Genomic DNA, 24,336 nt, shown 5'->3' on the forward strand with positions numbered 1-24,336 from the left:
TGGATTTTCAAATAACTCCCAGCTATTTGAATGCTCTCAGGTCTTGCTGTCTCCAGTGGTTTAACCGTGTAATGCAACACTGCTGTTTCAAGGAGAGAGCCCGGATACAAGGAGATACTCAGCATCTCCTCTGACTATAACGACACGAAGCGTCCGTCATCTACGTGTTAAAGTCTATGATTTCTCTTCAGGGCTTGTTGTTTTAACACTGTTCTCTAGTGCCGTTTCTTATCACCAAAAACAACTCACCGCCACTGCCAGGAATAATTCTACATGGGATTTCTACATGGGATGGAAATACCTGGGATGTAAAATCAAGGACCGCTAAGATGATGCGGTTTATACTGGATTGCCTAAGGCCGACAAGGCAACGGGCTGGCGAAAGGTAATGCATATGAGAAGTATGCGTTTTAAATCGACTTGATAGGTTTAAATGGCCTCTCTGACATTGTGTGTGCGCACAGATCCGATGAAAAAAAAAACTGATTAGCCGTGAACATACCTCTCGTCTCCCCTGATAGCAAGTGTAGCCTACTGTAGGTACAGAGCAAATATCCGAAAACCTTGCGATGTATAGTCGTGACAGTAACTCGATTTACTGTAGGTAAAGATTGGCTCTACAATAATCTCCATCTTGAGTGTGAACGACTAAAGTCATAGCCAGGACACGGTGGATGCGAATCATGACAACCACTAATGCCTAGACGCATGGAATGGCATTAAACAACTCCTGAAGTAGATTGGTGTCCTAATGTCATTATATGGGTGATTTAAATGGGGTTGAGCAGTTTTACTTTCTTTATTTATACAGATTCATTTTGTTTTTGTATTTTTAAGGTATAGGATGCCTCTCCTTAACAGCACCCCTTTTCTGTGAATGACTGACTCATACCCAGTGCAGCACTTTGCACATGCTCCGTTGAAGCTCCTCAACACAGAAACACACAGGGACACACACACAAACACACACGCACACACACTGAGAGAGAGGGGGGAGAGAGATTATGATGTTAATTGTATGAGCTATACAATTTGAATAGGCCTAATGAAGAAGGGGAAAGTGAATGTGATTTGTAAACATGCCTTTTCTCCTGTTGTTCAAGGGACATCTCCCTGGAAAAGGTGGCCCAGGAGAAGGATGAGACCTCCAATCAGCAAAACGATGAAATCCAGGTGCTCTGATCTCTCTTTATCAGTCTTTATGAAATAGTGTTGAGAGTTTTAAAAGATCCACATACTTATTGAATACTTATTGAAAGGCATTTGTTTACAAACAAACAACAATTCATCAATATGTGTTGCATCATGTGCACCGGCATGTATAATCACAGTCTAAAGTTTTGGAAGTAATATGAGCAAAGCATATAAGGAAGGAGAAGAACATGGTCAGCAGTTTTTCTCAGAGCATATTTGATTAGCCTTGGAACCTGGGACAGATAGCGCAGGCCTTTCAGCCTTAGCGTTCTTCCTGTACAGTCTGTTGTGGGGAATCGAGAAATGATTTAGGTAATTAAGCATTTGGACCATCTTCTGTCCTTGATCCCTGGAGTTTATAGGTCCACACATTGACAGTACAAAACCTGGAGGTGGCAGCATGGTGTTGAAACATGTTGAACCATGGTTTGAAAAGGACGTCAAATCAATTTGTGCCAGGGTTAGATGAACAGAGGAAACGGAAACTCAGAAAAGCTTACTCTTTCTTTTTCATGAGAATTCATTTTGTGTAGCACATCTAGACAATTTTTTTGTTGTTCAAGGATACGTTCTCAGGGCTGACTTGAAGCTGGAATCCAGTGTTGTAAACCATTTACTGCAGCCACAACAAAACAAAAAAACACATAAAGGGCATTTCATCACAGAATCATTTCAAAGATTTTTTTTTATGAACGTAGATCTTCGAGGATAAATAACACACGAGTGATGGTTCACCTGTGATGCCTCCTATCTGCTTCTTGCCAAATCCATCACCAGTAGACTCTCTCTATACAAAATTCTCTACTCTCAAATGGTGTTTTTGGTGTACCAGCCCAAAACCTAATATTAAGCTTAATATTTGATATGGTCTCACATTGAGATCTAGTGTCCCTCTCTCTCTTTCTCTCTCTCTGTCTCTGCCTGTCCTCATATGGCCACCAGGAGCTTCAGGAGGAAATGACTCGGGAGGAGGTTGGCCTGAAAGAGGAGCAGGTGCAGTGCCATGAGGCACATGAGGCCCTGGAAAAGCTGGCAGAGCAAAGGGCAGAGCTGAAGATACAGATCGAGTCGATCCAACAGCGACGCAAAGAAGAGAGACAGCTGGTGAGCCTTAGTTACAATATCCTAATGAAGCCTGCTATATCGTAAGAGATTATTCATTTATTATGCTTAGTAGTAGTCGTTGTTGTTGTAGTTGTAGTAATGCCAGTAAAATCATCCATAGAGTACTTTATCCAATTCTCACTGCAGCTATATTTATACATGTGTAATGTATGTTTCTTAGAAGATTTAATTTTCCTTAATTCTGTTGTCCATACACATCAACTTAGTGACTTTGTTACTCTTTGCTTTAAAATACTTTTTCCATGGACTGACACAACCTAGAGCTATTTGTTGCAGATTACTGAGATACTTAATTGTTTCTCTAAGAGCCTCTGCATATGCCCTCTTGCATGATGTGCATTCTAGCATTACCTTTTTGGTCATTCTCCCCCAAGCAGCAATTCATTCTGTCTTGTCTTGTCCGTCCTCATGTCCTAACACCTTCCCATCCCACCTCCATCGCTGACTCCATAGCCCTCCCTGATCTTGAGCCTCCTTCCCATCCCACCTCCATCGCTGACTCCATAGCTCTCCCTGATCTTGAGCCTCTGCCTCTTGTATTTGCAGCTACTTTCCTTGCAGGAGGAGCAGGAGGAGCTGGAGCACAGCGTGCACGAGTACGAGGAGGAGTTCTCCCGGGCACAGGAGGAGCTGCATCGCCTGCAGGAGGACATCACCCAGGCAGAGCGGAAGGTGGAGGGCGCTAGGGTCTGCATCAGCCCCCTGCAGAACTCTATCAGCCAATCGTATGCTGAGATTTCACGGGTTGGTGTGTCTTTGGTGAGGTCCCCCTTGTTCTAAGCTCTTTCTCCCACTGTCTGAGCACGCTTAAAATGGCTGCCTGTCCTATTCACCTCTCCTGGCTGTCTATGGGGCGAGCAACGTGATGATCTACGGTGACCATGTGACTCAAGCTCATTGGATGGCTGCTCATTGGCTATCAGCAACTGTGTCTTACATGCCGGAACTTACTTGTTGTCGTGGGCAAGTAAGGAGCTGAGGTTGCCATCTTCATAGGAGAGAAACTGTATAGTGCTAACTCTGCAAGCATGAGATGTACAGCAAACGCCATTTGATTTTTAGTAACAGTATGGTATCTGTAAAATATTTTTGCACATATAGGAGGCAGTATAGGAGGCAGTAGCTTCAGGAGTGCTTGACCTCACTTCAGATGAAGAGTTTCCATTCCTGGTTGCAGAATGTGCTCGTGTTTACCACTGCTGCTTTTCAGTCATGCCATGTGCAACGGGCAGCTCAGCAACAGCCAAGTGCACAATTTCATGCTTTGGGTGCTATGCTAGTGGTTATGAGTAGCAAATAATTCTCACCTTTGGGATGATTTCGACTATTTATCAAATGGTCAAAATAGTCAAATAATAATATTCGTCCTCTAGTTTAGGATATGCCACTCCTTCTCTGTAATGATGGTTTGAGGAAAATGTTGTTTATCAGTTTTTTAGAGAGGTTGTACACACAGTAGATGTAGTAAATACATATAGTTTCATCATAGAGTATCATTGGTGGCAGAAAGAGTCCTTCAGGACCAAATAAGGATACTTCACAGCCAAACCAATTCACCAAAACCAAACCAAACACACTGTACAGCTACCAACAAAGTATTTTCACAAGTGAGACCAAAGCAATAACTGGCCTCTTTCGTAGAGACAAGCTAAAAAAGAACAGCCTGAGATCTAATATTTTGTTTACCATCCATACTTTTATCATACATGGAATGGTCTTAGTGTTGCTCATAATTGAGGTGTGAAAGGTTTTACATGTGCTGTGCTAATTGTCTGTTAGTTTTTCAAAATACAGGCTGCATAAGGATAGCCAAGGCGTGTAAAGAACCGCATGTTACAGAGGTTTAGGTTCTTGAGCAATCATGCACATCTCTTCTCTGTCTCGAAGTTGCACAAATGATATCCTGCTGGGATGAACTGTATTTGTCAGTGGGTAAAGTGAGTGAAACTGAGATCCTCAACAACACTGTATCATCTCTGCATGCCTGCTTACTCCAGGAATAGCCACCACACCTCTTCAGCTGTTGTTTTCATAATCATCAGACTTCAGAAAAAAAAATAACCTGGCATGATCTGGAATGGCCATATCTCAAATGTAATGAATGTAAATAAAAACAAAACAGCCCTCTATCATCTCTCTCACCTTGTTCAGATAAATACTGCAACAACTAGTATTAAAGGCAACGTCATCCAATCTTCCCTCTGCCTTTAAATAACAGGTGTTGTGTCTCTTGCCCAGGCTCAACAAAGACTTGGTGAGCTGATAGCTGAGCTGATTGCTGTGGAGGGACCCGTTACCATAGGCGTCAGCCACCAGCAGGGAGAAGAATCACACACAGAGGACTGCACTGAGGGGGAGCAGGAGGAGGAGGAGGAGGAGGAGGAGCAGGAGGAGGAGGGGGAGCAAGAGGAGCTGAGCGAACAGGACCTGCAGCTGTACATAGCAGATGATGAGGAGCCGTGTGGCGAGAGCAACAGGGAAGAAGAGCCTGATAGGCCCAATCCTGCAGACAACTTGGTATGTGTATGGACATGTGCCTCACACTCTGATCTTTCTGTCTGCCATTGTCATCAGCTACAGCTTACCACTACCTCTCTATCTCTCTCTCTCCCTCTCTCTCTCCTGTCAGAAGAGCAGTGGATCTTCTTCCTTCACTGAAATCACACTCACTGAGGTGAAAGAGGAAGAAGGGTCCTCACCTCGGTCCATCACACCACAGGTTTGGTCACTTTTATATGAACACATGATGTAATATAATGTAAGATAAACATTTCACATTTCAGATATTGTGTCCATATTAATTATGAGGATGGTACATTTAATGTATGTCTTACCCTGATGGGAGCCCATCTTGGTATAACTCAATTAGAAAATCAACTCTGTTTAGCAGATTGACTCTCCTGACTTAGAGGAGGAAGAAGAAGAGGTATTAACCGTGCAATCCCTCATGACCCAGACTAGCAGTCACACAACAATTGGGCCGTTTGACTTTTATCATCCAGACCCCTTCACAGACAGTGAGTAATAATTATTTAGTGTAATACTAATAGTAAAATTGTTTCAAAGTAATGAACCCATGTTTACACATATTGAACACATATTTATTTCCAACAGATGACTTGTTCAGAGATGACTTATTTCCAAAAGTGGAGGTTGCTGGTGAGTATAATATAATTTGTTGTTTCAATTTCGGGAATCGTTTTAATAAGCCCTGGGGCCTCAGGTGTGAAGGATGTGCACAGATGAAAATAATGCTTAGCAATTTCCTTTGGCAAAATTGGTAAATGACAAGTGTGGACCCCGTGCGTACTGTCGTCAGCTGGAGTACACATTTGTCTGGTGAATCTGGAATTTTGGCAACACCATTTGGTGAGGAAAGACCCCAGACTTTTAATTTAATCATGTGAACTCTCTTTTCACCACAGATTCCACCGAAGGATTTTTCAGTGACCCCTTCAAAGGCACTGACCCCTTTGCATCCGATTATCTCTTCGGCCACTTTGAAGAAGAACAGAACCTACCAATTGACCATCTCACAGATAGAGAACATGAGCCTAAGCCTGAACCTGAACTTTGTGTTCCTGAATGTACTACCAATATGGATAGAGAGTATTCTGATGCTGGATATAATACCTCCAATGGGATGGAGCTTCATGCTGAGGAGGAGTTTGACAGCATTGCCCTAAACCCCAGTTCTGATGGGCTTGAAACCAGGGGAGAATGTGATGGCTTTGAAATTAGTGTGCCCGCCTGCTCTGAATCTAGTCACACAAATTATCCGCCAGGTGATCTAGCTGATCAGAACTCTTACTTTACACGTCCCGAGTCCAATTATGCCGAGAACCCTGGCCCTCTTGAGCTAAGGGATCCTAACCCTTTAAGTGTTGACCTCTCTGATGAGGGGTGGGAATCTGAGGGTCTGGAATCTAACGATTCTTGCCCCCTGAATGTTGATGGTGATGATGTGGGACAGCGCAAACCCATGGAGTGTGCCCTCTCGAGCCCAAGAGCCAGTGAAGTCGATCGGTGTGACCCTGAAGGCTCTGAGCGCAGTGGCTCTCCTCTAACAGACGTGGTGAAGTGCAGCTTAGCAGAGTCCAAACGTCAGGTTCGCAGACACTTTAGCTGTGAAGCAAATATGGCACTAAGCATTGAGACTCCAGATGCTACACCAGGGTGTCCTGAGCCCTTTTGCCCAGTAGGAAATGACAGGAATGGGTGGCAGTTTGAAGACTCTGAGGTCTGTGATGAAAACCATTTTAGTGTGGAATCCAGTCAGAGAATGAGGGGTTCAGTCGTTGCTCCAAAATTTAGTGATCAAGAAATGATCAGTCGTAACCTCAACAACAGCAGAAATTGTGATGGTTGTGTCTTTGAGCTTTGTCATCACTACCCCACTGATACTGATACAGTGGACATGTTGAGAACTAGCAGGGAGGGCACAGAATTCAGGGACTGTGTCTCTATAAATTCTCAAGAAAACAAAACAGGAAACTGCAATTCTGAAGATTATGAACTTGTGGAACATGATCCCTTCTGTCCAATCAATGATGACAAATATGACACTGATGGAGCTAGAATATATAATCATAACCATTATAGTCCTGATCACACTAGTTCAGGCAAGCAGGAAAACACTGAAACTCAGTATCGGTATCCTGACCCATTCAGTCCTGAACAAAACGATGACGTCCACTTTAACTTCAGTGGGTCGGAGGATATGGAACACAATATTTTAGTTCCCGTCTCTATGAGTATCACAAGTTGTGATGCAGGGAGCTTTGATTTAAAGACAGGTGACCCTTTTAGTCCTGACCCAGTTCACCCAATAAGTATTAATGCTAACGGTCAACAGGTAACAAATCTAGATCCATGTCATCTTGATCCTAATAATATTTTCAGTTGTGATTCAACAGGTTCAAAACATGCAGATTGTGAATTGTTTAGCTCAGAACCCAATGACAGACCTAGTTGTGCCTCTAATGGCTGTGAGCTAATGGACCCAGAAGCCCCCAGTTACCAATACAGTGTTGATTGTCCCAAATCAGCCCAAAATAATTGTCATATTCCAGACTTCAATAATATAACAGATTGTGGCAACTTTAATAGTGAATCCGGGGATATTGTCTCCCATAACTTAGAACCCAAAGATAAGCTTATTATTAACCCTGAACCATCCGAATTTAGATGCCTGAACTCGCTCAGTCCTGAACCTAACTCAGACTCTGATGTCTGCCACCTGAGAGGATATGATAGTGGTTGTTATGACACTAGCAAGACAGTAAGATGTGACTTGCGGCCACCAGAACTGATGCAGTTTGATCCCTTCAGCCCTGAGCCCAGTGACGCCGAGATGTGTGACGTTGGCAGTGAAGGCAACCATTGTTCTCAATCTGCATTCTTTGAAACAGCATCTAACGGGCCAAGCCAATTCAGTTCCTGGGGCTTAGAGCCCAGCATGTTCAGTTCTGAACTAGTTGAAAGATGTGAATACACACCCACTGGAACTAGCTCTGACGACTCCGTAAAAGGTCACCCTTTTGATTCAGAGTCCAGTGAAACTGCTGGTTGGAGCCTCTCAGAATCTGAAACGAGTAGGCCGACAGATCAAAACCCAGAATATGCCAGAGAGAAAACGAGCACCTGCTCTGACTTCTCTGAGCAAGATGGCTGCTGTTCAGAGTTGAACAAAGTGGCACGTTCGAGTCGCCACAGTTCTGTGCCTGACAGCATTGCCGAAATGTTATTCGGCCCTGAACTGAGCGCAGCCAGGTTTTATCCCTGGGACTTTGAAAATAGCAACACAATTGTATGTGACAACCATAGTCCAGAGGATAGTCCTGACACCCTCAGATGTGAGTTCGGATTAGTTTCAGGTTATGACATCAACAGCAGTGTTGCAGTTAACTCCGGAGCCTCTGAAGTTCCCAACCTAAGATAGGTGAGTTGCATTGGTGACAACGTGACGATGCTGGGTGTTGAAGGAAAACTTTGGGCCCAATTTATTTATTTTTTATCCAAAATTTACTAGGGACACTTAAAGTTCGAAATCGATACAGTATTGAGTTAGAACACTAAAACCAGCAACAGCAAAACAGCTATACAATGGAATTCTATGATGCAAGCATCTGTGTCAAAGTAAACGGCTAGTTCTCGCCACTGACAGGCCCATAAATATTATTATAAGTGTCTGACAACATGGAAAGGATGTCCCTACAGAGATGTGTCTGCCTCTGTAAATGTAAAAAAAAAAAAAAAAACTGTAGAAAAGGACTCTTGGTACCAGTCAGTATTGACAGTACTGACCCATTTTGATTGTTAAGTGTCCTTGGTAAAAATTTGGACACAAAAAGATCTAATAAAATAGGACCCAGGTTCAAACATCACAAAGTTTTCCTTAAAATGCCGTAAGTTATGTTTGACTGGAGGATCCTGAACCAGACAGCACTTATACCAACCTTTGTTCCTGATTAACTCTATTAACCTTTAAATGGAATAGTTAATAATATTGTGAAAGCAACAGTGTAGTTCATTCCATAGGAGCAGCAATAGCAGGTTTCATAGCTGTAGCAGTGATTGTTTTACCTTATCTGCTTATCTTTATTTGGCCTAAACGATTGTGTAGTGGAATTACTAAGGGAAATAATTATCTGTGTCATGCTCATTGTTTTGCTCATTCCTGTCCACAGTAGCCACTCTGTTAATAATGTACATTTTGTTTAATTGTACATACTCCACACATTAATACATGTATGGATTGGTAATGTAATGTAAGTAAATAATAATAATAATAATCGTTTTTACCATCAAGACTAACCTGGTTGTACACTAAATAAATTATGTTTCATTCGAGTTTTTCGTTGTTGTGCCATTTTTGCTGAAATATAGAACTGTCACACGCTCCACTATCAACTAAGAGCAATTACAGTAGACTTCGTAAGAAAGCCTATACATCGCTCAGTTCACTTGAAGTTGGCTGGATGCTGTAGTGTACTACCGATTCAGGACAAAGACCTGCGCGAAGCCCATAGCGACAATAACATGACATGTATTTGGTGCTCCACGTGTTCGTGATCCACTATATTTTTAATGTATGACGTGAGCCTCAAACCATCCACTCAGAGAGAGCTTGCTTTTGGAACCACCTTTCTCTGACGTAGCAAAACAACACTCAAGCTGTGACGCCAGCTACGGAAGAGAAGTCACTGTTAGCTCCTATGAAATTTATCTTCTAAATATTTAGCTGGCATATCTAGAAAGTAGTGTTCAATATGTTGTGTAATCACAACGATTACTACTAGTAGAACAGCAATTGTGTTCAGCAAATGGATGTAGACCACTGTCTAATAGTTGGCTAGGTAGCTTGAAGCTAGTTTTCAGTCTTAACAGCTGAATATAATAGGCAGGTCCTTTGTTTCGGAATGATCCATATTGATAATCTGCCACAGATAGCGTGACTAATTTACCCAAAATGAATGAGTGAGATCAAGAGTTAGCCCAGTGATTTAACGATATTTGTCAAATTTGTTACGGAAAGAGTTGTAATTCGACCGTGATAGAGGAATTTAGGATAGCTAAGATTTGCTAGCTGGAAGAAGGAAAGGGTTTGGAGTGGTCATGGGCAATTGTCTAAAATCCCCCACGTCAGACGATATTTCGTTGTTACATGAATCGCAGTCTGACCGGGCTAGTTACGGCGATGGCTCCGACCCGGATTTAGAGCCCCCTCCACCTTATGAGGTAAGTAATTTAGGTACATGTTATCAATAACATAGCAGTTAAAACGACAGACCTGCACAACGGACTTGGCTCGTTTTAGGCAGGTTAGCATTCATGCCAACTAGCTAGCTATTTATAGTCAGGTCATTTCCGCGTATGTTCAAAGCCTGTACAGAATAACGTTATTCTATGGGTATTGGTTTATTAATGTTATTTGTCGTGTCTAAATAACGGACGAATCTTCCCAGTATTGTGTGTAACATGACATGGTCCAATTCAAGAAACTTAAAGAACAGAACTAAGTGGGTCTTGTACAGAAAGTCAGTGCAGCCATCTCTAGCTAATGTAAGGTTACTGACCTAGATACCGCGTTGGCTAACAAGCAATATAACTTTGCATCATAAGTTCAGGAACTGTGCTTAGATACGTTAACTAACACAGGCATGATTGATTGCAAGTCTGCATCAAATATTCATGAATGGAATTTCAAGATGTTGAAAACCTAACTAACTTTTTGGTGGGCAAAGTAGCCTTTAACTGTATATATGCGTCTGATGTGTTGATTAAGTCGATGTTAGAAGAAAAACAAGCGAAACAAGAATGGCAGCGAGACTGAAATAAGATCAGGGCCAAATGTGTAATAACAGAAAAAATAGTAAGCTTACTATAACTGACTGTTACTTATCTGGGCCCAGAATTTACCAAGTCAAATTCCTTGTTTGTGCAAACTTACTTGGCCAATAAAACCTGATTCTGATTCTGAATGTCTATCATCTCGATTGACTCTCCTCTCAAATTAACTTGAGTTCAAGATCAGGAAGGGGGCAGGAGGAGTGGACCTAGATAACTCACTTTTTCTAGGTTTCCATATGCTGTGAAAATGCTCAACTCTTGTTGGAGCAAAGCAAACAAGGCTAAAGTGCGTTGTCTCTATCTCGCAGGAGCAGGTCCACATGCCTGTGTACCACCCCACACCCAGTCAGACGTGCCTAGCCACCCAGCTCACTGAAGAGGAGCAGATCCGAATTGCTCAGCGCATAGGCCTCATCCAACATCTGCCCCGGGGAGTCTATGATGGGGGTCAGGATGGCTCGGAGAAGAAAATTAGGGAGTGAGTACAAGCTATATAGACCTAATAAGATGTTTGAGCAGGGACCACATTTGGTAGTGTAGTGTGACCAAGATGTTAATATGATAACATAATAATACACATTAATACATTATTTTTGACTAATTTTACCTGCCATTTGCCTTGCTTACTACAGTCTCTGTTAAATGCATTATACAATAATGTCTTTGTCCTTTGAATGCAGTAAAGCCACAGTGTAATACCTGATCATTCTTGCGCAGGTGTGTGATCTGCATGATGGACTTTGTGTATGGAGACCCCATCCGGTTCTTACCATGCATGCACATCTATCACATGGACTGCATAGATGATTGGCTGATGCGCTCCTTCACCTGTCCTTCATGCATGGAGCCAGTGGACGCCGCGCTTCTCTCCACGTACGAGACCAACTGACCACGGACCACTCTCCCCTCCTCCTCCTCTTCTTCTTCTTCTTCTTCTTCTTTCACCCTCCCCCAAAATCCTTAGTCTTTCAATTTGACCCAGACGTCTAACCTAATTGGCCATTGTGTGGTGGGAATACAGCCTAACTTTGACGTTTGGGAATTCAGGGGCAGTAAAAGACCCCATTTCACGCAACAGCCTATATTGCTCCCTGCATTGAAAATGGTTCGGTATGCTTTAGGGTTGTGAACTGTGGTTAGGTTTTAGTCAATGGGTCCCCCTGCATACATATGTGTGGCCAGTTGGCGTGCAGTCTTGTGGTTTGCATTAACATTGAGGATCCTCTTTTTTTCAGCTTTTAGCATTATATATGTTTTTTGTTTTGTTTTGTTTTCCAGTGTTTCAGAACATTTTGATTTGTCAAGTCAAAATCAGTTTTCAGTTAAGGACAAAATCAAGGTGATCGAGATGTCTAAATGGCATTAGATAAATGACTTGAAGGCGGACGTTTTTTTTTGTTTGGTCGTTTGATCTAAGCCTAGGACCAAATGGCATTTTGAAATCTATGTTGAAAACCAAATTTAAGTCCAAGAGCAGGTTTCCTGTCTAGAAATCTGATCTAATCTATATTTCCTTCGCCCAGAAAGAGGTTGACTATGTAATTTCCTCTTAACAAGCAATGCAGAGAGAGGCAGTCAAACAAGTTGTGCCTGCCATATTTATCAAGCAAACATGCAATGTTAAGAAAATCTTAATTTTTATTTGAGTTGCCTAGTTCCTCAGGCATCATGTCTTCAAGTCTTAACTCTTCTAGTCTTCAGAACTGTGTAGTATTGTGTCCACAACTGGAGGAGTCAAGTCACTCTCATTCAGCCAATGTAAAGGGCTCATTCGCGCATGGGGATCAGGAACAAGTAGCCGCCAGATTGCAAGTACAGTAGGAATGCTTGCACATACAAAAAATATATATATCGAACCTAGAAAAATTGCACTTTACATAGGTTAATAACGGGAATCATATTTATGTACAGTATAACCTTAACCTTGCACTAATCTTATTTTTGTCACATAGGTCACTGTAAATAATTCTATTAATGCTATTGTTGATCAGTATTTATGTGACATACTATTGGTGTACATTTCCCTGTCTGGAATTCCAGACGCTGAAGTGTTACAGTAAACAATCTATTTGGGTCACAACATCATACACTACACTACTGAAGGCCTCTCACTGAAGTGTCAGTTTATTTAATGTCAGTTACAAAATGTTTATTTTACATTATATCCAAATGTGTAGGCCATGCTATATATTATAGTAGTGTACAGTTCCATTCTTTTGTGTATTGTAGCTGTAAATCTGAAAAAAAAAGTCAACCAGTGACATTCATACGCCCTTGCAGTCAGTTTAGTATATTATCGCCCCATTAAATCAACATTACATGAGGTGACATTGACAGCGTTTGAGAACAGTGTGACAACAGAGGAAGAGTAAATGCATCTGCATTCAAGATGTTGAAATGGACATTTGGAATTATTGTAGACTTGCTCGCAGGTTCGAGCTTAAGCGGTGACGTGGCGGTGACATTACGAGGTCGTTATATGTCTGGGTCGGCTGCCATCACAGGCAGCCACCAGGTGAAAAGGAGAAAAGTTGAAGCTAAAAGATTTTTTGTATCTGTCTCTTTTTTTTTTTTTTTTTTTTTTAGAAATAGAAGCTGTATGTAAGATCCAGCTCTCAATCAGCTCTCCTTTGTCAATATTACTAATTTACTGACGTGGTGGTGATTTTACTCTTTCTGTCTGCATTATTGCAGTTCGCAGTATACAGGCTGTTGGACAGATTACCATTTGTAGGGGCCTTCTTAGCTTTATCTGTGAATGACTATTCTCATAAACTGTTGAGCAATTCACCTTATTTATATTTCATGTCTCCATTTAGTCAATGTATTTGTTTTATTTTTATTTTCGAGGAGAGTAGTACAGGAGTTGTTTGAATCTTTACAGTTAGCCAAGCTTTGACCATTGACACTTCAACTCTGACCATTCAGTAAACATGTAATAAAGACCACATTAAAGATGTTATGAAGATGTTATGGTGGCAAGTGATGTTATTGCTTATATTGGTCGTAAAACTACTTCAAAAGCAAGCTGCATAATGAAACACTGTGCTAAATAAAATGTGAATGAAACAGTGAAATATTGTATGAAATACAGGACTGTAACAACACTGCTAACTGGTCATATCAGTATTTGTAGTTCATGTCATCAATGGCTACTACACCATATGACACTTCAATCTGTCTTTTTATAATGGCCAGAATACTTTTTAAACGCTTTCAGTGCACAGACAACTTGAGTGCATAATTCATGAGCATGTCTTGTGTCTTGCACTATTCAAAGCCTTTACTGGATTTTACACAGTTGGGTTATTGATGGTTGCTATGCAGTATAAGTGTTTTAAAATGGCTGCTTTACTTTATTAAGTTCTATTATTATAATAATATATTTTTTTCTTCAAAACATTAAGAGATCTGGATCCAAATCCATAGTTGGCACTGTGTTTTAATGTACAATGCATCTTTGTGCTCCCAAGGTCTTATCCATTGTTACTGTATTAAAGTATGGTCACGCTGATTAGCAAATCCATCTATTGCTTCATACACGGGCATGAAGTACATGCTTGTCTACAGTGCCTATTATGTTTTAAGTAGTCTCAGAGCACCGTATTAGCTGGCCTGTGTTGTGAAAGCCAGATGCCTCACCAGGCATTTGCTTGAAGCTTGGATTTCTGACCTTTTTCAACACACACAGTCTGCTCTCAGAATGCCCTTTCTCCTGTATACTGTATACAAGAAGTTGAAAGTCTTGAAACCATTTGGACCACGTGTATGGTACAGAACCTAAAGACTACCTCATCGTGAACCACCACCAAACTTTGCCCTCATTCCGATGTCACAGTTCTTTTCATTTCTCCTGAAGAGCCAAGTGTACTCTCCTGACACATCTTCATGACTTGCATTCAGGTATAAACAGATTTGTTTGTAGAGCTATTTACTCAGAGACTAAGTGTGATTATTCTGATCTTTTACAATACACCAATCAGGAAAGAAAACGCTTACAGTACACACAACTGATTGTCAACATATTTGCTTTTATTTTTGTATTGGTTTTGAATTCAATCTTAAAAATGTTAAGGGTATTCCACATTCACTAAGTTTCCTGTTGTTGTTGTTGTTGTTGTTGCCTATGCCTGAGATGCCTTTACCAATCACGGTGTTAAGACTGATAGTGCAACAAATTAAGCCAGGGCTGCACTTTGCACTGTAAATTCAAAGGGGAGTAGCTGAGATATTGATGTTAGATTCATTTAAAAAAAAAAAAAAAAGTACGACCACCAATATGACCACAGGGACAAAATAACATTGTCTAAACCAACATGATTGAGTGGTATTTGTCTTTAATTTAATTAAGCTTAAGAACAAACAGCATATTACATCAAAATACAAATCATACATCTTGCTGACCACAGATGCAAGTCACATGTGTAATCTCATGTACTGAGTTACAGCAATACTCAAATCCAACAGTTTGTGCCATTTCAAGATATTTATGCACTAATCCAGTGTGTGATATTTGGTTGCAATTACCCGTTGATTACTAAAAGACTGCGTATACACATTTTTAAGACGTGCTTCACAAATTGCCTGCCCAGTTCTATACCTTGAGGTGTGAGAACCCTCTGTCCTCCCTATGGCTTGTACATTCCATGGAAGGTGACAGGAGTGATGATGTCAACCTCAGCCCTGGCAATCTCCGAGAGGTCCTTTGCATTGAGGATAAGCATGTATGTGGGTCTCACATTGGCTGGGGCCACCACAATACTCAGGAGCACACCTGGAGATGAAAGTTTAAAGTGCCATCAGAACGCTTTCTTCAGATCTGTCTGTCCTGGGACGTGTGTTTAAAACTAGTAAAAGGAAGGCTTTGGAGCATAAGAGACCTGTAACTGTTCCCTAAGAACAAAAGCAGACATGTGAGTTCATACACACCATCGTCCTCATCCGTGCTGTCAGGGGTCTGCACAAACAGGGGCTCAGATGGGTAGGAGTCGGGCTCCTGCCAAACCCACGTCTCCTTGGTCCTCACATTCAGCTTGCAAATCTGAAGTGAACATAACAAAGACATAAACTTACCAGACAAGAGACATGCAAGAAGCTCTAACACCGTGACATGAGTAGAGTTCATTCATTTTGTTCTTTTGTTCAATCCAAACAGGTCTCATTATCTGTGTTTTATGGTCTTCCGTCAGGTGACCACAACTGAGTGTCAGATAATTGATTCAATGTCTTTAATGTACGTACCCTGTCAGGAACAAAATGGTTCAGGCCCAGTGCATAGGCATATGTGTAGTTCTTCCCATTGCACATATGGTAGTTGATTTGAGGGAATTCAAAAGCTATGGACACAGAGTAAATTACATAGAGATATTATTGACTCCATTGAAATGGCGACATATTTATCTAAACAGTTTCAGAACAAATTCCTTTCCTTTCTTTACTGTAACGACATACAGATTAGGCACAGAAAAACTAACTTGCCAGATACTGTATGTCTGTTGGAATGATATAAAACCCATTAGTGAAGTTCTCACCTTGGTAAGGAGCGGAGAACAACACCTCAGGCTCCAGCCAGATGGTGTCATCGGCTTTCATCACTGCAGTGGCAGTGGTGTAGTTCAAAGTAACCAAGTTCGTCCCCTGGTCCTCCTGTTTGTGTTTATTCCAGACATACAGAGAGAGAGAGAGCGATAAGAACAATTCTGAACCATTGTAAATACTCCTATGTTGTAAAACATGAAAGAATAGTAAAACAAAAAAATGATATTGGCCAAACTGCAGTACTGGAGGCTAACATGGTAGCTGGAGGCTAACATGATTTGGCTTATATCTTGTATGCATGGATATTTGCAATTTAAAAAGTAGCAGGTAGCAGTCTAGGGAAATCTACTGCTGAATCTAACTCGGAAAGTGGTGCTAGTCACCTTGCTCACTTACTACCAGTGAAAGCATGTGGAGGGAGAGTCTGGCTATAAATGTTCACTGCTCACTCTTAGGAAATGAATGGCCAGACAGAAATTAAACCACTGTCAGATTCAGGCAATAGCACATAATGAGTGCATACTGAGGTCAAAGGGAGGGCTATTGGGCAGGTTCTGAGGGAAAGAGACAGGTTCTTAGTGATTTATTCGCAGCTATCTTATGACAGAATCATATACTGCAGCTTTAAGTAAATGGGTAATGTCAAATGGGTCATGGAGGGAGGACTTCCAGAGTTAGCAATGCTCTGTCTGCAATAGGCCATTCAAAGAGTAGAGAATTCAAATCACAGATTGAAGCTCTGAAAAATAACTAGCATCCTTAAATCTTGTAGCTATTGGTTTTGGTCATGTAGACGGTTTAGTGTTTTCTACAGCTTTCAAGATGCAGAAAGATGGCAGAGAACTCACCCTGTGTATATCCAGTGGAATGACGAACCTGCGCACCTCAGGGTGTGGGGCTCGCACTGCATTTTTCTTTACCTCATCCCAGTTAGAACGGAGATTTGCCAGCCACAAGAAGTTGTACACAAACTCAGGCCTACACAACAGAGGACATAGGTGATCAAAACATGACTTAATCAGCACTGAAATGGATACACAAAATTGGTAAGGAATGCACCCTGTGTAAAAGTTCCTGTCCTGCTATATTTTCACTGTAGGTAGGAATCTGTGTTTACAAATTAGTTTTAGCATAGATAAAAGATATTCAGTTCATTAAATGAGCTAATATCCATCGAATCAAGAGACTTTTCTAATCACTTTTGATAAAGGCACCTGCTTAATACTTCAACATAACATACACATTCAACATAAACCTTTAACTTGTACTGGCTTAGAGAAATCCAAATGAGACCAATTCAAGAACCTCAATAATTACCCTTTCCAACAGCATAGATCAAAAACAATGTGGCCTTGGTCCTCATAGGAGTTGATATGATGGAAAAGACCCATGGAAGAGGCCCTGAACTTAACGTCAATGTATTCCCCAGGATTCTTCCTGGCAATGTGAATCCAGGTCTGTAAAGGATAGAATGGCACACCTTTATCAGGATGCACACCAAAGGCGCTGGTATTCAGAAACACTTTTAGAGTGACCTAAGATGTTTAAGTGACGTTATGCAGATTGATCCTGCTGATCCTGTTGATAACTACTGTCTGTAACGTAAAACTCACTTTGATTAGACATAGGAGGACAGATAAACACACTTGGTTTTCCCAGTATTTACCCTGGCTATTTAAACTATCCAGAACCCTGGGAAAATGTGTTTAGAGTGTGACACTGCAGAATATATCACCAATATACATCAAACTGCCAACTAGCTTGCATCGAAGCCAACTGTGTTGTTGTTGGTGTTTGCAAGGGAAATCTGTTGACTGTTTGCTAGTTTGCTCGCTAGTTTTAGACAAATGCTCCCTAATGCCTTTTTAAACAACGAAACACTTTTGGTGTGACACACATTTTACTTCAGTCTATAAAATTGACTAATCTATAAGATTACAGGCCCCTTCAGTTCAAAGCTCAGCCCCAGCCCCACCACCACCGTCGTCATGGCAGTGAAGTAAGTGGTGCCCCACACTTACTCCTTTCATGTCGTCAGCCTCGAAGCAATCCATGTACTGGGTACCACGGACACTCCAGGCACCCAAGAACTTCAGCAGGTTGATTTTGATGGGCGTCTCCACAAAGACAAAGTGGTTCTCTGTCATACCAAAGCTGAGAAGGTCACCCAAAAAAAAAACTCAAAATCAGATTCAGATCTCATGTAATTAACTCATTAAATATCAATTAAATAATCAATTTCTAAAACATCCACTGGTGCTCACCTATGCACATAGGATGGCTTAAACCTCTCTGCACTGGGGATCTGCACCACCACCTGGCATTTATTAACTGGGTCAGACTTATCTGAGGAGTCCACACACACACACACACACACACACACACACACACACACACACACACACACACACACACACACACACACACACACACACACACACAACACACACATACAGAGTACATGTGACAAGTTTTAAGAAACACTTCAGGGAAGACCTTACAAACCTCACCTATACAAATCGAGGCTGATCCACAACGTTTTGTAAGGATCACCATGATATGCAGAAAGCCAAGTCGACCAGAAGCAATAGAAAATCCTACCTTTCTGGGTTGGTGGGATCTTGACAATGTTGTAAGCCAGAGTGGCCCCTTTCCCCATGCAGTTGCCAATGTTATACACTGTGCCATCCTTCTCAATATGAGGATGAGCTGTCACTCCATTGACATTCACAATGTTCATAAGGTCCACCTTAAGTGAAGGAGTGAATACGAAAATAAATTATAAAATAAATAAGTTAATACTTGTGTGAACTTTTGTGCATGGAGGAGAATAAACCCGTGCAATTAGGACCTGAGAAATTAGAGCCATTTTTCCAGTAATACAGGAATCCATCCAAGCTGTGTAATAACAAAGTAAATCTAACTTAGCTGAGAATGAAACACATGCCAGTGAATGTGATCTACCTTTTTGAGTGTGTCCAATGTTTCTGTGTCGACTTTAGTAATAAAGTTAGTCTCTGTAACAGCATAGAAATCCTCCCCAATTGGATAAACGTTTACCAGGCAATTGTCAGTGACTTCAACTCCTTTGAAGTAAGAGAAGAACCTGAAAATAATTTCAAAAATATATCCACAGAGTTAATGAGTGGTTCATTTCATCAGTCGTATAAAGTGAAATAAATGTTACTGTATCAAATCAGTGCAGCTTCCAGGAATGTAAATGAAACATTAGAAAACCTGGAAAAGATGTTCTTGCAAGGATCAGGGTAGGCAATGGTGCCAAATTCAGTGATACAGACACGCTTCTCTGTCATGGCTCGCACATAGGCATCAGTCTTCACAAATCTGTTGGGACCAAAGAAATTAGGCACGTGTATATAGGCATATGAACAGGCATATGTACCTTTGTCAGTTATATCACAGGTATCGATAACCTGTACGTGAACTAAAACAATTCTTACTTGCGCATGTAGGTTATCTGTCCATTACTGAAATCAAATTTGTGCATCAGAGCCTGGCCATCAAAAAGATGGAGGAAGGGTTGGTCTCCTGCTTCAAACAGGCCTGGGCCCAGCCGGAGCAGACTGCCCTTCAGGAAGGAGGGGATCCGTCCTGTGGATGGGCCAGAAAGGAGTGTGAATAGTCATGTGATCAATCCAACTTTGACCTAAATAGAAATGAACATTGTTTGCATGTTTTTTTTTTTTTCGTTTCCTTTGACGGTAATGGGCTTACCAACGACTGTCGCTGGGAGGGCCTCTCCAGTCTCCTCCACAGTTTGAAAGATTTTCTTGTAGCCACCAGCGGGGTGTTCAAAGCTACTCTCACAAATAGAAATAAGAAGTCATTTAGAGTCCGATAGATTGTCCATCATCATCACAAATTTATCTGGACACCTTGGTCTTCCCCCCGCGTTCAGTTTGTCAACTTGCAACAAAAATGTCCTAGGCAGTCTCCAAATTGCCAAGTGGTACTGAAAGTCTAAAACTGTGCAATGTAATTAATCTAAGAACCGTGAAGCATAATTCAAGCAGCAGTTCACTGAATGCATACAACTTTTCGCACACATTACATGGAAACATTAATGTTCACTCACCGGCTGACCATGGTTGCCTCCTTGGTGTGACGTGCTTAGGTGGATTGATGGCTGGTGTGTTGGAACCCTCAGCCTGAGCATTTCAGCATTTATATCACAAGCTTACCTCACACTCTGTGACACAAGCAACTGTTGCTTTTCTCTTAGCCAATCAGACGACTGCCTGAACAAGAATGCTTTTGTTTCCACTTCTTGAGCCAGTGGGTCACAATAGTCACAATCTCCTTCAGGATTTACGTCTCAGAGCTGTAGCCAAAAGCAAGTGCTTCTGCCGAAGAGAGTGTTGCAACAAAAATAATTCGAGGATTGTACAACCTTTTTAAGACTTTCATTGAAATGAGGGACGCAAACAGCTCTCTCTGTGAACTCAGATCCGACATGCATTGCACATGTGATTCCTTATTTTCCACTCTGTTTTCATCGCCCTATTTCCTTTCTCCATTTTCTCAACAAAATTGTGTAATTAACAACATTACATCACACATCACAGACAGACGCACACGATCTACATGTTTCCTTTTGTGAAACTATGTGAGTAATAATTATGAAATGTTCAAAGGATTAAAACAAAAATGTTGTTCAGGTCTATCAGGGTTTGAGAAAAGAGAGTAAGAAACGATTCTGTTTTTTTTTGGCAGCAGTAGAGGCCATGCGAGACACCTGCCTCGTGTTGAGCTGCCCTCACTGCAGAGGCCATGCGAGACACCTGCCTCGTGTTGAGCTGTCCTCACTGCAGAGGCCATGCGAGACACCTGCCTCGTGTTGAACTGCCCTCGCTTGATACTGTCTGCTCCCTTAGAATGCACGCATAAGCCTGCCATGGATTACATTAGAAATATGCTACAAACAACAGCAACATTGTTTTTTCACCAATAGGATAAAAAAGCAAGAACACATGATGAGAGTGGCACTTTAGTAAGTTTCTGGCCAAGTATGGTGATTTATCATGTGCCCACAGTCATGGCAATACTGTGTCAAAGACACACACACGCACACACACACACACACACTCAGAGAGAGAGAAAGTTGCTATTGTTTTTCTTGCTGTAATTCTTACTGACTGTATTGAAAGTACACCCTACAGAATGACAGAATGAGCCCAGATTTCTGTCTTTCTTTCTTTCCTTCATGACTTACTTACTTCTTTATTCCCATAATCCAAATGTCTAGGACTTTAAAGCTTTAAAATATGGTTGGATGAATGACTAACTGCCTTTTGCCTCTGTTGATCAGATAATAATTATGGACCTTTATGTAAATATACAGTTTGTCTCCCAGATTTTTCTCCCTCAGAATGACTTATAATTTACTCATTTTTAAATATTATTTGTAATACTATTTGTGATGCACATACAATTGTATACATGTGACATTTGGTGTGTACTTCTGGTCATTTGTTATTCACATTGACTGGGATTTTAAAACGACAGTGCACCATTACACCCTCGTATTGCGTTAGCCTGAATACAGGGGCTATTGTTGCTCAGGCACTTGAAAGGGTGGCTTTGATTTTGACTGACATTCCATGGCAGATTTGTATTAACTGTGTCAGGCTTGATTGGGAGTCTGCTAGTCACTGGGAAATTCCCAGAAGTGCTATAAAAATCCCAACCTCGCCGTGACACTGTCAGATGATATATACTACTAAGCAGTCATAAACAAAACAAATGTAATTTGGCCCATGGTTTCTTTCTTTGAAAGTATATAGAAAAAGTACACTTTTTATTCACTTTCTTTAACTTGATCTGTATCTAAACTAAAATATATATATATATCCATAAGCTTTGTGCTGCCCGATGTCTTGCCAGCTCAGTTGTTTTTGGCAGAATATCTGTCAGGCCACTCAACATGGGTTGGTCTGGGTGATGACAAAGGGGTGTCATTTAAAATCCACGTATGACCATATCTACATGTCAGTGTCACTGTGTCAGTGTCAGTGTTTGCAATGAGGCCATAATTGAATCTGTCTTGTCTTGCGTTATCTGAATGAAGTATCAAGCCAAAAGTAATTTCCTCTTGGGAAATTGAGTTTAGAAAGTTTGACATTTGACTGAATTTAACCGCAGGCTCCACTAGCTACAAGCCAAGCTACAAGCTACAACCTAATCACTTTCAGCCTAATTCTGAATGATGTTAGTTAGGTACCCCCATAGCTCACCAGAAATCCAGTTGACCATTTCCAGACAATTCACAGGAACACCTCGGTTTTTTTCTATGGTGTAATAAATTCTCTTTTCTTCCTGCTATAGCTTGATGTCACATTCGAGTTTTTCATAGTTATCCTATAGCAAGCTACTCCTCTAGATATGAGGAATCCAGATATGAAATAGTGACCTCTAGTGTTTGGGTTTGGAGCCCCTGCTCAGGAGAGAAACACAGTGAAAACGTGTCAGTGTCAAATAGCACAGGACTTTTAAAAACATATCTGAGACCAATGCCTGACATTCAGAAGGCATGCATGGCATGGAAGATGTAGGGTTCATAGGTGATGTTTTATATCAGACAGGTAGGCTTAGGCTATGTGTTTGCCAGGGTATCTGAGGGTATCAGTACCTGAAGGGTGTAAAATCTGTGATGTACAGGACCATAAACACAGGCCGCTCCCTGCAAACACCTCTGATACTGGTGAGGATAAAAGATATCCTTAATTGTCAGTAAGGTGTCAGGTGTCTCCTGAGCTCCTGGGCAGCTGCACTCAAAGGAGCCTGTTAATGAGCCTTGAAGATCTATGAAGTAACTGGAAATAATTTGACACTGGAGCAAGTCAGTTGGGAAACTGGAAGTGCCTGTTGTGATTGTGTGTGAGCAGGAGAGTTGTTTATCACTGCTGCTGCTGCGGGTAATGAAGACAGTGCGCATGGCACTCCCTACAGGCTGCCAGGTTGACAGTAGTATGTTCTCCCGATGGGATTCATGCTTTGCATTTAGCTGGCATTACAATACCTTGCAAACCATGTAGTCTTGTTCGAAATGCCTGAAGAATCATATCTCTTATGTGCACACTGACAATTTCTACATTGTCCAGTAGATGGGGATATTGTAATGTCTTTGGGAAAAATCGTAATTTAATACGGTGCTTTCTACCCTGTTATGGCAGTCCTCTGACACAGCTGATATGAAAATTGTTCTTTGAAAGATTTTTTATTGGTGGAAGAGCTAAACAGGTGTTTGGGATGCATCTATTTTTGTCTGTTAATATATGTAATCATTCATGAACCTTTATATTACTAAGAGATTATGCTATTATTGCACATAATATAATGTCTCTAAAATGTTTTTTTTTTGTATCCTTTTATTCACCTTGATATTCTATGTATGCTGTGGTATTTTATTCATATATAGATTATCCCTTGGGATACAACCCTAACCATTGTAGTGACCATCATAGTATTACATCATGTTGTTGTGTTTTCAGCACTTGTGGGCTACAGACAGAGCATGTTGACCTGTGTCTGAGGTCTGTCACGGATCCCGGGTGCAACATGCGGTGCGTATTACGGCTGTCACCAGCCAGTAGTACATTTTTGTTGTATCCTGCTGAAGATCTATGGTTGGGCAGTTGTTTTACTGGTTAGGTTAGGTTGTTGAGTATGAGTACTTGTATGTGCTGTAGGAAGTCCCCAACCAATAGCACAAGGAATTTAACATCTTTTCCTGTGTATAACAAAAGATACCACCAGAAAATGCCAGGTTCTATAATATAGTGTTTAAGCTACAAAAATATATCCGTACATCCTCTTTTAGATATGACCAGAATAAACGCAATACATTTTATTGCAATACAATTATTTGGATAAGTGTTACTTACTGCTAAAAAAACATATTTCACCATTGTGTGAGGGTTAATGCATATTTTTTTTGTCTCCCTGTGTTAAATGTTAAGTTGATTCCCCTGTTGTGCTTAGTTCTTATGCACTAACCAGAAGTAAAGGAGGATGTCAGAAATTAGGTTAAAACCTCTTTAGTCATCTGACCTCGTTTGGAAAAGCAGAAGCCTTTCAGAGATAAGCACAACTGATGGCCTTTTTTTT

The 24,336-nt window shown here is 41.1% G+C and overlaps 3 protein-coding genes across 6 annotated transcripts; 2 read left to right on the forward strand and 1 right to left on the reverse strand.

The window, feature by feature from the left end:
- The first annotated feature begins 62 nt into the window (after window positions 1-62).
- On the forward strand, window positions 63-9,171 carry si:ch73-140j24.4. Of its 4 annotated transcripts, none has more exons than XM_031563209.1 (9): window positions 63-385; window positions 1,104-1,173; window positions 2,137-2,298; window positions 2,866-3,078; window positions 4,558-4,836; window positions 4,952-5,038; window positions 5,207-5,336; window positions 5,434-5,478; window positions 5,745-9,171. In XM_031563209.1, the coding sequence occupies exons 1-9, from the start codon at window positions 330-332 to the stop codon at window positions 8,258-8,260; spliced, it is 3,558 nt and encodes a 1,185-aa protein (XP_031419069.1). In that variant the 5' UTR covers window positions 63-329; the 3' UTR covers window positions 8,261-9,171. The 4 variants fall into 4 exon arrangements, with proteins under 4 accessions (XP_031419069.1, XP_031419067.1, XP_031419068.1 ...); XM_031563207.2 differs by having other exon boundaries at window positions 64-385; window positions 4,949-5,038; XM_031563208.2 differs by having other exon boundaries at window positions 64-385; window positions 4,949-5,038; window positions 5,210-5,336.
- A 284-nt stretch (window positions 9,172-9,455) lies between these two features.
- On the forward strand, window positions 9,456-13,642 carry LOC105899422 (RING finger protein 11-like). The gene is made up of 3 exons (XM_031563200.2): window positions 9,456-10,059; window positions 10,980-11,149; window positions 11,389-13,642. The coding sequence occupies exons 1-3, from the start codon at window positions 9,937-9,939 to the stop codon at window positions 11,558-11,560; spliced, it is 465 nt and encodes a 154-aa protein (XP_031419060.1). The 5' UTR covers window positions 9,456-9,936; the 3' UTR covers window positions 11,561-13,642.
- Window positions 13,643-14,991: 1,349 nt separating this feature from the next.
- On the reverse strand, window positions 14,992-20,398 carry rpe65a (retinoid isomerohydrolase RPE65 a). The gene is made up of 14 exons (XM_012826034.2): window positions 20,306-20,398; window positions 19,945-20,027; window positions 19,671-19,821; window positions 19,447-19,554; window positions 19,174-19,315; window positions 18,811-18,958; window positions 18,474-18,555; window positions 18,231-18,363; window positions 17,527-17,666; window positions 17,058-17,187; window positions 16,203-16,317; window positions 15,913-16,007; window positions 15,601-15,712; window positions 14,992-15,445 (listed from the first exon to the last, which is right to left on the reverse strand). Exons 1-14 carry the CDS (start codon window positions 20,314-20,316, stop codon window positions 15,300-15,302), a joined length of 1,596 nt encoding a protein of 531 aa, XP_012681488.1. The 5' UTR covers window positions 20,317-20,398; the 3' UTR covers window positions 14,992-15,299.
- Window positions 20,399-24,336: the final 3,938 nt, after the last annotated feature.

Source organism: Clupea harengus, chromosome 25 (genome assembly GCF_900700415.2).
Source record: "Clupea harengus chromosome 25, Ch_v2.0.2, whole genome shotgun sequence".
In the NCBI taxonomy this organism is placed as follows: domain Eukaryota; kingdom Metazoa; phylum Chordata; class Actinopteri; order Clupeiformes; family Clupeidae; genus Clupea; species Clupea harengus.